At 41.8% G+C, this 16,204-nt stretch overlaps 2 protein-coding genes across 2 annotated transcripts; both read left to right on the top strand.

Annotated features, from left to right (window-relative positions):
• The first annotated feature begins 1,113 nt into the window (after nt 1-1,113).
• Nucleotides 1,114-7,906, top strand: map1lc3c (microtubule-associated protein 1 light chain 3 gamma). Its single transcript, XM_085792661.1, has 4 exons — nt 1,114-1,300; nt 1,398-1,453; nt 3,475-3,581; nt 7,709-7,906. The coding sequence occupies exons 1-4, from the start codon at nt 1,183-1,185 to the stop codon at nt 7,869-7,871; spliced, it is 444 nt and encodes a 147-aa protein (XP_085648787.1). The 5' UTR covers nt 1,114-1,182; the 3' UTR covers nt 7,872-7,906.
• Nucleotides 7,907-11,441: 3,535 nt separating this feature from the next.
• On the top strand, nt 11,442-15,789 carry LOC146992469 (E3 ubiquitin-protein ligase TRIM21-like). The gene is made up of 2 exons (XM_085786726.1): nt 11,442-11,636; nt 14,132-15,789. The coding sequence occupies exon 2, from the start codon at nt 14,141-14,143 to the stop codon at nt 15,773-15,775; it is 1,635 nt and encodes a 544-aa protein (XP_085642852.1). The 5' UTR covers nt 11,442-11,636; nt 14,132-14,140; the 3' UTR covers nt 15,776-15,789.
• The last annotated feature ends 415 nt before the right edge of the window (nt 15,790-16,204 follow it).

Here is a 16,204-nt window from a genome sequence, read left to right as displayed (position 1 = left end):
GATTGACAGAGGATTCATCCAATTAATCTCAAACAGCTGTTACTGAGAGTTACAGTAACATTACATGTAAATAGTATTTGTGTGTTTTTACACTACGTCAGCTGTCTGGAGTTGTGTTTCTGTTCTTTATGTTTATTTTTACAAAGTTTCACCGACAGCTCCGTCTCCATGGAGATGGTTTGGGATGAACCGGACACATTTATGGGACTTCTGCAGCAGAGTTGGAAGAACTTTTGATTTCCATTGTACAAAGAATGAAATGGTGGAAACTTTAGAATACAAGTTAGGTTTATAAATCTGTTCCATGATTTCTTTTTTAAAGGGACAACGAGGAGTTTCTATTTGGTTATAAAAAAGTCTTGCGTTAATGTGGATGAATCTACGTTACCCACACTTGTTAATGGCTCCATTTTCAATAAATATATCGTTTTGTCTCTATCGTTATTTTGTTATTTTAATTAATGGTGGAAATGCTGGGTGAGCCGACCAGCGGTTCCTTACTTTCGGTTTCGCGGACGCTGCCCGCCGGGTCATGAGAATAACGCCGCCGAATCGCCGTTTATGGTGGGAACTACGACGGTATCTGATTGTCTTTGAACCTCCGACTTTCATTGTTGATGAATGAAAACATTCTTGGCAAGACGTCCATCTTGCACCGGTCCAAGAATTTCACCGTGCGCACGGAGGCTCATGGTAAATGTAGTATGAGAACACTTCGCTTTCCAAAACTCCTCGTTGTCCCTTTAACTTCAGTTGTTCATTTGTTCTACGCTTTCATTTCCTTCAGATACAATGAGACATCAAACTACATCACAATCAATATAAAACTGTTTTAAAGCTTTTGTAGGCCTACGTCACATGTCCCAGGGGCAGTCTAGGTGTGTTTCCACATCAACAGCCCATGTTAGAATAGAATAGAACTAGTAGGCTGTATACTAGAATTAGAATAAATAGAAGTTACTGTGATAAATAGTTTAGTTTTTTTCAGTCTGGTTTTACCTGTTCACACATGATGAACCCACTGACATGGCCCCCAATGCTCGTGCCCGGTGCTCATGCTCGTGCTCGTGCGTGCCGCGGCTCTCTAACCTGATTAGACCGCAGCTGATTGGCGCCGTGACCGCGGCCATGTGCTAATCAGCTGATGCGCTGCAGCCGCCCCTCCTTTCTATTTAACTCCACATGTCGCTCCATCACACACACACACTAACACACACACTCACCCAGTCTCTCTCCACCATGCCTCCGTTTGAGAGAAGCCAGCTGCAGAACAAACCCTTCAAACTGAGGAAGAGCTTCGGTAAAAGCCCCGACACCGGAACACAGAGACCAGAACCGGACCAGAACCGGACCAGAACCGGATCAGAACCTAATAACGTTTCTCTGTTTGTCTGCAGCCACGAGGAAGCAGGAGGTGGCGGGGATCCGCTCCAAGTTCCCCAACAAGATCCCGGTAAGAAGCAGCAGCCAGGCAGACAGCAGCAGGTCCAGGATCAGATCTGTAAAATGTTGTTGTTTCTAAACTAAAAACCAGAATCTGAGACCAGTCTTGGTTTTAATCTGGATCAAACCTTCATCAGTTTGTGTTGTTCAGAACTTTTTTTTAGTGGGATCAGTAAAACTTTGATCCAGAACATCAGGATTATTCTGATCCCAGCAGTTCAGTGGATTCAGGAACAACATGGTTTAGCATGATTTAGATTCAATTCAAACTGGTCAAATAAACAAAATGTATTTATCATGTAGTAGATCATAGGCCTATACATTTATTGATTCATATTTTGCACAATTTTTCAAAACCATTGTTCCACTTATGAAGAACTTTCCCCAACTACTGGATATTTTAAAGAAATTGAAACAAATGGGGGGGGAAAAAAATGTCCAAAATATTTGACTGTTATGTATATACAGGTGGCAATTAGCAAATGTTGCTACAACCTGGCTCAAGGCATCTCCCTCTTGTTTTACAAGATTAAAGGGATAGTAGCATTTTTTTAAAAAGTGTGGTTGTATGATCTACAAATAGCCCCTAAGTAGGCTACTTTAATTGCAGTAGAAGACTCTCTGCACTCCTCCCGTTAGCAACGCCAGCCCATAATAGCCCTGCCCAGAGATTTACAACATACATTGTTGTGAACGGACCCAAAGAAACGGCCTATTTTCACGGCCTAAAAAGAGGTTTTACCTGGAAAAAAAATACACAGTTCCATTGTTCACTTTTTTTTTTTTTCAGGTAAAACCTCTTTTAGGCCGTGAAAATAGGCCGTTTCTTTGGGTCCATTCACAACAATGTATGTTGTAAATCTCTGGGCAGGGCTATTATGGGCTGGCGTTGCTAACGGGAGGAGTGCAGAGTCTTCTACTGCAATTAAAGTACTTAGGGGCTATTTGGAGATCATACAACCTCACTTAAAAAAAAATGCTACTATCCCTTTAATGTTTTAGTGCATTGTCCCTGTTTTAAATAAATAAATTCCTATTCGCTGTTAGAGATCAGATCTGGTTGTTTAGAAGATATTAGAGTAACGAAAGCACAGAAAACAGCCCATGCTGCTGTTTAGTCGATACAGTCACATTAACACTCATCATCTGGATCTGCTCATCTAGAAAAGTTTCAGTTTCCAATCCAACTGGGATCAAAGTAAAGAAAGATTATTGATTATTGATCCAGCAGTTTGGTGGATTCAGGAACAACATGGGATTTAGATTCAATTCAAACTGGTCAAATAAACAACATAATACACTGTAAAAACTCAAAATCTTTCCAAGAATATTTGTCTTATTTCTTGTCAAAATTTCTCATTTCTAGTCAAAACTAAACTCTTTCCACTTAAAACAAGACTCACCACCTAAAAATTAACTTGTTTTTATGTCATTTTCACTTGTTTCAAACATATTTTCATTTGAAAGAAGTAGAAAAATCTGTCGGTGAAAGCAAGTTTTTTTTGTGTGTGGTTGTAATAAGGAAGAAACTACTTTTTATGTGATGAGTCTTATTTATTATAATGAGATTTGTTTTGACTAGAAATGGCATTTTGAAATATTCTTGGAAAGATTTTGAGTTTTTGCAGTGTGTAGGTATACATTTATTGATTTATATTTTGCACCTGATTGTGAAACCATTATTCCACAAATGAAGAACCTTTCCCAAACTATTGGATATTTAAATGAAATTTGAAACGCATGGGAAAATATTCACAATGTCACATTTAACACTCAATATCTGGATTTGTTAATCTAGTAAATCTGGATCAGACTGATCCAATCCAACTGGGATCAAAGTAAAGATGGATTATTGATGATTGATCCTGGATGGAAAAACAAGGGATTTCAATATCTGGATAATTTTGCCTTGGATTAAACCTTTTTGAATAAGTGGGACCTGGTAACAGCTGATACTGGATCAATGCAGGTGATTGGTGCTGCTTGTTGTTGTTGCTGTCGTGTGATTGGCTGATTGGCTCCCGCCTGCAGGTCATCATCGAGCGCTACGAGCGGGAGAAGTTCCTGCCGCCGCTGGACAAAACCAAGTTCCTGGTGCCGCACGAGCTCACCATGACCCAGTTCGTCACCATCATCAGGTACAGATTGAGTTTCTGATTGATTATTGATTATTGATTATTGATCAGTGAAGCAGTGTGTGTGAGGAAACATTAAAAGCTGCTAAACGTCAATGGTCAGAAGGAGAAAATCAGAATGACACTAGAGCTGCAACGATTCATTGAACAATAATTGATTATTAAAGTAATCGTCAACTATTTTTTTTAAAGGGATAGTTCACCCAAAATTGAAATTTCACTCATTATCTACTCACCCTCATGTGGACTAAGGGCTGGGAGAAGTTTCAGAGTCCTCCGTGGCTTCTCTGAGTTACAGGGGGTCTCGGCGTAGCAGTGCATGTCCATATAACGGTTGCAAATGGATACCAACTGTCTTCGTAACAAAAAGACACACCAAAAAACATCCAAATACCTCCATGCTGCTCGTATGTAATGTCCGTCTTGTATTGAAGCCCCAAAATGCGAAATTGTTCTGAAAAAGTTTATATTTTAAGCTTGTTTGTAGCAGAAGCTCCCAGTGTCTCAGTTCACTGCTCTTCCCGTGTCAGTGCAAATCTCACGTGATTTGCACTGACCGGCGGAACAATTTCTGATGTCGGGGCTTCAATACAAGAGGAACATTACAGACGAGCACTATGGAGGTATTTGGATGTTTTTTGGTGTGTCTTTTTGGACGAAGAAAAGTGAGCTCTGTTCTCAACCATCATATGGACATGCAGTGCTGCACGGAGCCCCGCTGTAACTCAGAGAAGCCACGGAGGACTCTGAAACTTCTCCCAGCCCTTAGTCCACATGAGGGGGAGTAGATGGTGAGTGAAATTTGAATTTAGGGTGAACTATCCCTTTAAAAATAGTTGACGATTACTTTAATAAATCAGTTATTGTTAAATGAATCGTTGCAGCTCTAGTGTCATTCTGATTTTCTCCTGAGTGAGTAGATAATGAGTGAAATTTGAATTTTGGGTGAACTATCCCTTTAAGAAAAGTCCAAATTCTCTGATTCCAGCTTCTTCAATGTGAATATTTCTGGTTTCTTTGTTCCTTTATGACAATAAACTGAGTCACTCTTTGGTTTGTGGACAAAACAAGACATTTGAGGACGATGTCGTCTGGTGGTTTGAGAAACACTGATTGATGTTTTTAACATTTTATTGACCAAACAACTAATAGATTAATCATTTAAATGATCAACAGATAATGAAAATAATAGTTTGTTGCAGCCCTGATGAAATGTTTGTTAGAAACAGATGTAGAAACTAAACTGTTGGAGCTTCTTCTCTTATTTATTACCCCTCCTCCTCCTCCTCCTCCTCGTCGTTCTGCTGACTCGTCACATTTCTGAGGCTTCTGTCTCCATGACGCAGCAGAACCTGGACAGAGGACGATTGTCTCCGACTCGGCCGTCATCCCGTCACACGTCACATTTCTGAACTTTCTGTTTCTGTTAAATCAATAATCACCTCGGGAGCTGCTGACGCGTCACGTGACCTCTGATCCAGATCTGATCCGTGTTGCAGCCAACGACTCGACGGGTTTAATAACTTTAGAAGAAGTCATCTGTGTCTCTAAACTGAACTTCTCTCCGTCTTCAGAGGTTTAAAGCCTCGTTCTCAGAAAACAACTTCATCAGTTGGACAGAAACTCACAATAACAACAACAGGAAGTGTTTCTGGAGGACACAGTAAAGTGAGGGACCAGGCTGAAGGCTAATGCTAAGCTAACATGATCAATACCATGTGACTCATGTGATATTGACGTTCTAATAAATCAAACTAAAGGCCCCAGACCGGTCCTTCGCTTTATGGTTCATAAAAAACAAAATTACATCACCATAACACATTTACATTTCAGAAAAGAAATTAACAAGATGCAAAACCCTTTTTTTTTAACTTATTATTTTTTTTTTACAAATTATTTGGTCACTCCCTTTCCAGTTGACGTCATTCGTGAATTTGTTTCGGGACATTATCTCCGGTAATTTTGTCTCGCTGCTTTTTAAAAAGTGTTTTGTATCTCAATTTGTTTTCTGAAATGTAAATGTGTTTTGGGACTTAAAGGGATAGTTCAACATTTTAGCAGAACTGGCCCATTGCCATATTAATCCCTATAGTCATAGCAGTAGGTTCGTTACCTTTAATTGTCGGTGCAAGCTATTTTTAGAACGGTGGAGCAGAGCCGTGAGCTGCTCAGAGCTATGCGACGGAGGCTCATGGGATTTCTTGGTTTCCCTCATCAAACTCATCAAATACACAATCCAACAACTCCACAACGCTCTGGTGGACAAGTTGTGAGCTGCACATTCACCACGCTATGAGATAATAACACAACGTTACCACACAGAGTTGTTTTAGAGGGAAATACAGAGACTGCTTGATGAAAAACTGTCCCTGAAGGCAACGCACATCAGCGGTTTTGCATAGGTTGACCTACTGACCTCTGACCTGGATGATGTCATCTCTGAGCGCCGCCCGGCTCATTCTGATAATAATCATTCTGCTTCGGCATTCAGGTCCATTTTTATCTCAACTAGCCGGAGCTTTAGTGAGTCCAGGTTGAGGAGAGGAAGCCTGTGGAAGCTGAACTTCATCCAGCTGCTCATTTTGGTCTGACAAGTCAGAAACACGCAGAAATGAACCGTAGCATTAGCGGTAGCAACAAGAGATGACATCATCCAGGTCAGAGGTCAGTAGGTCAACCTACAGACCCCGGATGTTGATAACAGCTAACCCCGGACTCAGAGGGGAATAGCACTAGCCTATCAGAACTAAATATTAGTGTAATGAAGGAGTTTCTCTGCAGATAATGTGTTATTTAGAGGCTGCATTCTGCTGCCCTGTAGACTCCATTATACGGATATACGCGGCTCTCGGCTGGAGATATTTCATCACAACCACTTGTAACGACACCAAAGTTATCTGGGTGAGGAAATGATCGGATTTGATGCTAGAAATAAGGTCCAGAATGTAAAAAACGGGAACTCCCCTTTAACTAAAAGTCGTCTTGTCATCACAGTCAAATCCACAGGACTCGACTGAGTCACTGGGTCAAACGGCATCTTGGCAAATAGTGACTCCAGTGTTGTGACTGTGCTGCAGCGCCCCCCGCAGGCTGTGATGCTTCATGACTGATAACATCTGTCTGCTAACCAGTGGTGGACAGTAGTAGTAGTAATTTATTTGTCCCCGTAGGGAAATCGGAGTAAACGGAGTAAATTTACTTGAGTACTGTACTTAAGTACATATCCAGAGGATTTGTACTTTACTTGAGTATTAGATTTCTTTGGTACTTATTACTCTTACTTACAATACATTTCCAAGACAAATATTTTTACTTTTACTCGTTAATTTCTAAGAAGGCTGAAAAGTACTCGTTACTTTCAGGTCTGCTCTCTTTTTTTGGACACAAGCTGTGTTTGTCAGAGAAGGAAACCCTAACCCCTAAAAGCAGCACATCAGTGCAGCTACTTTCAAAGAGTTCATTCTCAGAAACAAGAGCTAAAGCAGAAGTAAGCGATCCGGTCGTTTTGGCTGACTTCGTTAGTTGGCAGCCCCCGCCCTCATCATGGATCTATTGGTCCTCGTCCCTATGTCACCACATTCACGCGCATCCCTTGGCTGCACACACAGAGAGGACTGCCCCTTTATGCCGTTCTCTCTCCTCATTGGATAAAACTTGTAGGATACGGGAAAAGTTTTCTCCTGGGCGCAGAGCAGAGTGACTGACAGACCCGTGTTTCAGTCCAAACACTCTATGTAAGTGATTGCTGTCGGAAGATATAACTATTTAAGACTTATAGTAACACAAATATTCCGCTTACTTCTGCTTTAAAACGTCCTTAAATTCATTTAGAAAAAATTATAGTAATTCATTGATGTGAAAAATAAGAAATTTACTCTTACTTTGACTTAAAGTAAATTTTAAAAGCATGTACTTTTGGATACTTAAGTACCTTTTTAAAAAGCAAGTACTTTTTTACTTTTACTCTTGTAACATGTCGACTGAGCTACTTTTACTTGTTAACGGAGTAAATTTTGACCAGTAGTATTTGTACTCTTACTCAAGTACTGGGGTGGAGTACTCTGTCTATCTCTGCTGCTAACATCTGTCTGATAATAACATCTATCTGCCCCCCCCCACCCCCCCACCAGGAACAGGATGGCCCTGCTCCCCACTCAGGCCTTCTACCTGCTCATCAACAACAGCGGTCTGGCCAGCATGTCCCTGACCATGGCCCAGGTCTACAAAGACCACCAGGACGAGGACGGCTTCCTCTACATGACCTACGCCTCCCAGGAGATGTTCGGACACTGACCCCACCCCCTAACCCCCCCTCTCAGGTTTTATTCAGTGCCCCCCTTTCCCTCCTCCTCCCGCCTCCTTCTGCTGTAAATAGAAAAAAAAAAAAACTCTGTGTATATACTGTAATATTTGTTCACTCATGGATTTTTAATCAACATGTGGCTCCAATAAATCTTAAAGTCTAAACCAGATGTGGTTTTGTGTGCAGTCTGGTTCAGCTTCAGGACCGGGACTCTGATTTCCAACAGACTTGAACGTCTCACATCAGCCTTGATTTTAAAGGGGGAACTAGAATAACTTTATTCTGACTGACTTTTGAATACTTCTCATCGTTTCTAAATGTTTTACTGGTCTAGCTGAGCTCCCTCTTACATTTCTGACATGCTTATTGATTATACACCTGAGAGGTCCCTTAGATTGTCAAATAAAATGCTCCTCTCATAGTACCAAGCCATGGCTGCAGGTCAGTCTCCAGCAGGGGGCAGCGTTGGTCCACTGAACAGTTGCTCAGTGATCTGTTGTTACTGGAGATACACAATATGATACTATACTATAATACTAACACACACCAACAGTGTGTATGCTACGCCGGATTCCTGAGGAAACACTGTAATTAACTAATTAATTAATGCAGCATTGAATCAAAACAAATCACAACCAGACAGGAAGTGTTCATCTAATAACACATAACAAACTCTTTGACCTTTGACCTCGTCAGTGGTTTGAATCAGTTCCTAGAGACGACTCAAACTGAACTGTTAGCTGTTAGCTGTTAGCATCATCAAGTATTTAACAAAACTAATCCTTTATTCTGAAATCAAACTGAAAGTGAAAGTCACATGATCGTCAATGGTCACAAAACCACCATGTACGGTGGCCCTGAGGGCTCAACTGACTGCATGTGATTATCTCTTCACCTCCGTCTTTACTGAGTTTCATTACAAATGCCAGTAGGAGAGCAGTGATGAGTTCAAGAGAAACTTATATTTTAATGCCTCAGACGTTATGTTTAATGTGTCGCTGCAGCAGCTGCTCTCGGCCTCTGGGGGGCGCTGTGGCTCCAGGACTCCCAGCATCCTCTCTGTCTGCGTCACTGAGCAGTGGAGTTTTATTTCACCACATTGATCATGTAGTAAACTATGGTTCTGATCGATCTATAGAGGATCTATAGATCACTGGTTCTCAAAGTGGGTTTCCGGGGACCCACAGGGGTCCTTGAGAGGGTTAAGGGGTTCCCCAACTTTTTCTTGAAATTTATTTATTTTTTCTAGAAATTCTAAACTTTTATGTTTTTGTTTTTTGAGAAGTTTTTTTATCACTTTTTTTTTTTTTTAATTTTCCCACTTTTCTAAAAAAATTTAAAACCTTATTTTGGAGAAATTTTGCAACTTTTTTCTAGACATTTTTTTAAAACTATTTTTATAGAAATCTTACAATTTTTTCTAGAATTTCTTTTTAAACTTTCTTTTTTTAAAATTTTTTAATAACTTTTTTGTGAGACATTTTATAACTTTTTTCTAGAAAATTTTTCAACTCTTTAAAGAAATCTTACCATTTTTTCTAGAATTTCTTTTTAAACTGTTTTTTTTTTTTTTTTTTTTTAGAAATTTTACCACTTTTCTAGAATAAAAAAAAAAAAAAAACTTTTGGAGAAATTGTAAAAAAAATTCTAGAATTTTTTTTAAAGAAATCTTACCAATTCTTGTAGAATTTCTTTTTAAACTTTTTTTTTTTAGAATTTATCGCTTTTTAAAAAATATATATATATTATTTTTCACTTTTTTGTTTTTAAGTTACCCCTTTTTCTAGAATTTCTTTTTTTTGGGGAGAAGTTTTTCCACTTTTTTCTAGAAAATTCTCTACAATATTTCCAAAAATCCACGCCATTGGCCCTAATTTGATTGCATACATGGACTAAGTAACATTCTTCAGTCTTAGAACAAATATTTGTGTATTTCTGGTGTTTGCTTCAAAATTTTGTCCATTGGCGGTCCGTGTTAATTTAGGGGTCCTTGATGTAAAAAAAAAAAAGTTTGGGAACCACTGCTATAGATAAGTCAGATCTGTGCTGCTGCTGCTGCTGCTGTCAGGTTTGAACTGGCACTGACTGAAGTGACTGTCACGTGGCAAGGTTTGATTTGAATTAAAATAAACTAAAATAATAATTTAGTTTAAAAGTGGATGTTGCCGACAACGCAACCTAGGTTGAAGAGCCTAGGACTCTATAACTAAAAGACACAGGTTCTTTTTAAAATCAGGTTGAGCCAAAACCACAATAAAATGAGAAGTTCACCCAGATTTATTACAGAAAACAGTCCAAAGTTTCTCTTTTCCGGGTTCAGACAGTCCTGGATGGCTCCTCTCAGGCCCAGGTGTCGGATCCCCAACTCCGGCCGTCCTTCCTCGTCCATGGTCCACACTCTTCCCCTCGGGTCCGGCACTCGATCCGCCTGTTAATACAGAAAACACAGCCACCAGTTCTCCGAACACACCAGCACACACTTCTACTCCTTTCCGCCTGGCCCTGCAGCTGGTCCCCTCTGTGTCTGCTGCCCAATATGGGAAAAACAACATTCACGCTTTTCCTGGGTGAAAACGTCCCGTTATTCACCCAGGCTGGAGTCGTTGCGCCAAACAGACACAGGCCGCTGCACTTCAGGTAAGGTAGGTGTGTCCCGCTGGTGGTCCCCTGGTCATCTGGCTGGTCCTCTAGTCATGGCGTCTGTTCCGGTTGCGGACCCACGCCACTCGCCTCTTCCTCATGTTGACCCGGAAGAAGCGGCGGCTCAGAGTGGTCAACTTCGTCCCACCGACCTGCGCCGCAGCCTCGTAGTACCTTCTCCACACATCGTGTCGCCTCGGACGTCGCTAAAACCTGGATGTCAGCTGCCTGTTGCTCGACCCGGAGAATCTGCGTCTCTGCTGCGTGTCTGTCTGCTGCTGCTGCCTAAATAGCTGTCTGTCACACCTGTGACTCTTTGAACTGATTAATCAGTTGGTTGCGGGTAGTTCAGGGTCAGTTCGTAAAAAAGAAACATGTAATCCAACATAATCAAAACCTATAAAAACATAAAACACAACATGCAAACAGCGGTATTTCCTAACTTAACAAAAGATAAAGAAAACATGCAATAAAAACTGACCCCGTCACATGACCACATCACCTGTTCACCTGGCAGCTGCTCTGGCTCCGCCCACATCCACGATCAGCCTCCTCCTCATCAACCAGCAGTGTTACGGTCAATAATTAGTAATCTGTTACAGTTACTAGTTACTTAACAAGTACGGTAAACCAGTAATTAACTCAGTAACAGGTGGATTTAAAAAATAACAAATCACTTTATCTCCTAGCCACCTAGTGATGAGGAGGAGAAACAGGCTGATTACAGGTTCAGGACTGAGACCATTGACGTGTTGTTGGTGGTAGTTTGAGTCTTTATCTGGCAAAATAAAGATGAATCATGAACGTTAGGAGAGGAAACACACAAGGACGAGTCACTTGACTCCTCCCACCTGTCAGGTGCACTTCTACCTTTGCCTCATATTCACCAGATAAACTCTGCTATAACACAATAAAAGCACAGACACATCTAGCTGCAGTGGGAGGAGCAGAAAACAGGAAACACTGGAACCAGAGGAACGTTGAGCGTCAGCGTCCAGAAGTGAAAGTAAAGTGTGAGAGGAGGACGACTGAGCTGCAGCAGAGACGAGACAGAAAGTCAAAGTGAGTCCATCAGGTGTTTGTCAGCAACACAGCAGAGTCTCTACCAAACACTGGTGAGTACAGCTCATCATATTCACTGTGTGAGCAGCAGCTTTAACACTGAGCTTCATCTCTACTCACTCTCTTCATGTCACACTGACTCTAGTGAACTGGCTCACAACAGACCTGAGGCTGTTTGTCCACAGAGACACTATAGTCCACTTTAAACTGTCTCTGTGTCTCTGCTCAGGACTTTTACAACTCCTCACTCAGTCTCTGAGCTTCACTCTCTACTTCACCTCATTTCCTGCTTTCATGCTGTCAAGGTATCACTTCCTACTGCTGCCTTACTTCACACTTCCTGCAGCTCTTTCACAATAAAAGCCTCACACTTTTATTGTGAAGCAGCCAGAGGAAACACAGTGTCCTTGTCACTCAGCTCAGCTCTGTCAGAGGTTTTCTCTTTCAGTGACGTCATGAAAACATTAAACATATGATTCAAAGTGACTGTAACTAATATCATGTTAGAATAGTTGTCATATTTATTTGTTTATTCATTTATTTAATTATCTATTTATTTTATTATCTGATTCATTTATTATCTATTATTTCACTAGAAGCCTTCTGCTCTTTCTTAAAAGCCTGACAACGAGAATCCATTGAACAGTGCCTGTGCTCTTAAACTGTTACTGTAACCATAACTCATGCACTTTAATTGTCTAATTGCACTTTTATATTTCTTGGTTTGGTTTGTTATTGTTCTCTATCTGACTATATTCACTCTAACGTGTGCTGCTGCCTTTCTTGGTCAGGTCACCCTTGTTAAAGAGGTCTTGAGTTCAATGGGTCTTTTATCTGGTCAAATAAATAAAAAAGTAAATAAAATATTTGTTTAAAGGGACAACGAGGAGTTTTGGAAAGCGTAGCGTAGCGAAGTGTTTTCATACTACATTTACCATGAGCCTCCGCGGGAACGGTGAAATTCTTGGACTGGCGCAAGACGGACGTCTTGCCAAGAATATTTTCATTCATCGAGAATCAAAGTCAGAGGCTCGAAGACGATCAGATACCGTCGTAGTTCCGACCATAAACGGTGATTCAGCTGCGTTATTCCCATGACTCGCCGGGCAGCGTCCGCGAAACCGAAAGTAAGGAAACACTGGTCAACTCGCCCAGCGTTTCCACCACCACTAATAATAACAAAATAACGATAGAGACAAAACGATAAATTTATCAAAAATGGACCCATTACCAAGTGTGGGTAACGTAGATTCATCCACATTAATATGAGACTTTTCTACTGTCGCAGAATTTTTCGCTCTGCCGACGGAGAAACTCCTCGTTATCCCTTTAAAGGATAACTACTGTTTTTTTTTTACAATCTGAATCTTATTTCTAGCATAAAATACGACCATTTACTCACCCAGATAACTTCGGTGTCATTACAAGTCGTTCCAACGAAATTAGCTCCAGCCGAGAGCCGGGTATATCTGCATAATGCGAGTACATGGGGCAGCGCAAAGCCTCTGTCATGAGAGGCTAGTGCTCTTCCCCTCTGAGTCCGGGGTTAGCTGTTATCAACATCCGGGGTCTGTAGGTTGACCTACTGACCTCTGACCTGGATGATGTCATCTCTGAGCGCCTCCCGGCTCATTCTGATAATAATCATTCTGCTTCGGCATTCGGGTCCATTTTTATCTCAACTAGCCGGAGCTTTAGTGAGTCCAGGTTGAGGAGAGGAAGCCTGTGGAAGCTGAACTTCATCCAGCTGCTCATTTTGTTCTGACGAGTCAGAAACACGCAGAAACGAACCGTAGCATTAGCGGTAGCAACAAGCCGCACGGCGATCGGAGATGACATCATCCAGGTCAGAGGTCAGTAGGTCAACCTACAGACCCCGGATGTTGATAACAGCTAACCCCGGACTCAGAGGGGAATAGCACTAGTGTATCATAACTAAATATTAGACTTATAGTTCTCGAGACCGGTCTTGGTCTCGAGACCAAGAAGAACAGTGTCAAAAGGTGTCTCTTATCTCAAGTTTTGGTCTAGAAGCTAGAGTCGAGCTTTGTACTGACTGAACAGTGGCTCTAACAATAAGTCTATATTTTAAGCTTGTTTGTAGTGGAAGCTCCCAGTGTCTCAGTTCAGTGTCAGTGCAAATCCGGCGATTTTGAGGCTGCATTCTGCTGTCCTATAGACTCCATTATATGGATATACGTGACTTGTAATGACACCAAAGTTATCTGGGTGAGTAAATTATAGTATTTTATGCTAGAAATAAGGTCCAGATTGTAAAAAACAGTAGTTATACGTTAAGCTGTTAAAATCAGAGCTTCTCAAACTTCCTCCACCACGCCCCCTACAGGTGGAAAAGCTTCACAGTCCATCAGGCAATATTTCTATCAGTCATTAACAATGAGACCAGAAGAACCGATGAAGAAGGATCCAAGCTGAACTTTAGGTAAATAAACAGGTCAACAGGTCGGTCCTGCCCCCCAGGTAGAGAACCACAGTCTTAAAGACACAGAACATTATTTTAAATGAATGTTTGTTTTCTCTCCCTCAGTGTGTAGACATGTCTGCTGCCAGCAACCTGAGGTCTGAAGATCAGTTCCTGTGCTCCATCTGTCTGGATGTCTTCACTGATCCAGTCACTACACCATGTGGACACAACTTCTGTCAGAGCTGCATCACTCAGCACTGGGACGTTAGTGACAAGTGTCAGTGTCCAATGTGTAACAAGGTTTTCTATGTGAGACCTGAGCTGCATGTCAACACATTCATCTCTGAGATGGTGGCTCAGTTCAGACGTGAAGCTCAACAGAAAACCAGCAGCAGCAGCTCAGAGCAACAAGTTTCCAAACCAGGAGAAGTTCCCTGTGACGTCTGCACTGGAACCAAACTGAAGGCCCTGAAGTCCTGCCTGGTGTGTCTGACCTCCTACTGTGAGACTCACCTGGAGCCTCATCTGACACTGTCAGGTCTGAGGAGACATCAGCTGATGGAGCCTGTGGAGAACCTGGAGGACAGGATGTGTAGGAAGCACGATAAACCTCTGGAGCTGTTCTGTCAGACCGACCAGACATGTGTCTGCATGCTCTGCTCTGTTTTAGACCACAAGACTCATGAGTTTGTTCCTCTGAGAGAAGAATATGAAGGAAAGAAGGCAGAGCTGCAGAAGACAGAGGCTGAAACTCAGCTGATGATCCAGAAGAGACGACTGAAGATTGAGGAGATGAAACAGTCAGTGAAGATCAGTAAAGCTGCTGCAGACAGAGAGAAAGCAGAAGGTGTTGAGGTCTTCACTGCTCTGAAGGAGTCTGTTGACAGAGGCCTGAAGCAGCTCATCAAGGAGATCGAAGAGAAACAGAAAAGCTCAGAGAAACAGGCTGAAGACTTCATCACAGAGCTGGAACAGGAAATCTCTGAGCTGAAGAAGAGAAGCACTGAGGTGGAGCAGCTCTCACTCTCTGAAGACCACCTCCACCTCCTCCAAAGCTTCCCATCCCTGAAAGCTGCTCCACCCACCAAGGACTGGACACAGGTCAGAGTCGGTCCACCATCATATGAGGGGACTGTGGTGAGAGCTGTGTCTCAGCTGCAGGAGACGATCCGTGGACAGATGAAGGAGATGAAGATGAAGATGGTCCAGCAGTTTGCAGTAGATGTGAGTCTGGATCCTGATACAGCACATCCTAAACTCATCTTATCTGATGATGGAAAACAAGTTCATCATGGTGATGTGTGGAAGAATCTCCCAGACAACCCAGAGAGATTTTCTTACTGTGTCACTGTCTTAGGAAAACAGAGTTTCTCTTCAGGCAGATTTTACTTTGAGGTTCAGGTTAAAGGAAAAACTGACTGGGATGTGGGAGTGGCCAGAGAGTCGATCAACAGGAAGGGAGAAATCAAACTGAGACCTCAGAATGGTTACTGGACGATATGGTTGAGAAATGGAAATGAGTATGAAGCTCTTGATAACACCCGAGTGGATCTCAATCTGAGGTCTGGTCTTGAGAAGGTGGGGGTGTTTGTGGATTATGAGGAGGGTCTGGTCTCCTTTTATGACGTAGATGCTGCAGCTCTCATCTACTCCTTCACTGGCTGCTGCTTCACTGACAAACTACACCCATTCTTCAGTCCTTATCTCAATAATGGAGGTAAAAACTCTGTCCCTCTGATCATCTGTCCTGTCAATCAAACTGAGTAGACAAATGAAATGACTTGGTTTTGACTTGTAGTTTGATAAATTGATTGAATGACATGCAGGAAAGGTCTGCCTGACGCGGGACTCGAACCGGGGACGCCTGCGGTGAGGACTGTGGATCCTCAGGATGATGTTCACTGTTGACTCTCTACAGAACCTGATGACTGTGGTGGTTGGTTCACTCTTTATCACAAGTGTCTTTATCATCCGTATCATGTTCATTCGATTCATTCACTTCATCGTTGCTGTTACCATGTTCAGATCCATTAAATGTTTCAACTCTTTGGATCCAAATGTCTTCACCATACGTTCAGACACAGATCATAATTCAACTCTTAAAGGGATAGTTCAACATTTTGGCAAATTGGCCCATTGCCATAATCGCTATAGTCATAGCAGTAGGTTCATTACCTTTAATTGTAGGTGTAAGCT

The sequence above is a fragment of the Trachurus japonicus genome, chromosome 1 (assembly GCF_045865225.1).
Source record: "Trachurus japonicus isolate A0001 chromosome 1, Traja_1.0".
Taxonomy (NCBI): domain Eukaryota; kingdom Metazoa; phylum Chordata; class Actinopteri; order Carangiformes; family Carangidae; genus Trachurus; species Trachurus japonicus.
Note: the sequence above shows the minus strand (reverse complement) of the source record. Positions and strands in the feature narration are given on the sequence as shown.

What these genes read in the sequence shown, in the direction of transcription:
- map1lc3c (XM_085792661.1), top strand. Translation starts at nt 1,183, where the DNA reads ATGTCGCTCCATCACACACACACACTAACACACACACTCACCCAGTCT. An exon ending in CAAACTGAGGAAGAGCTTCG is followed by an intron (nt 1,301 to 1,397) that starts GTAAAAGCCCCG and finishes GTTTGTCTGCAG; the next exon opens with CCACGAGGAAGCAGGAGGTG. An exon ending in CAGTTCGTCACCATCATCAG is followed by an intron (nt 3,582 to 7,708) that starts GTACAGATTGAG and finishes CCCCCCCACCAG; the next exon opens with GAACAGGATGGCCCTGCTCC.
- LOC146992469 (XM_085786726.1), top strand. Translation starts at nt 14,141, where the DNA reads ATGTCTGCTGCCAGCAACCTGAGGTCTGAAGATCAGTTCCTGTGCTCC.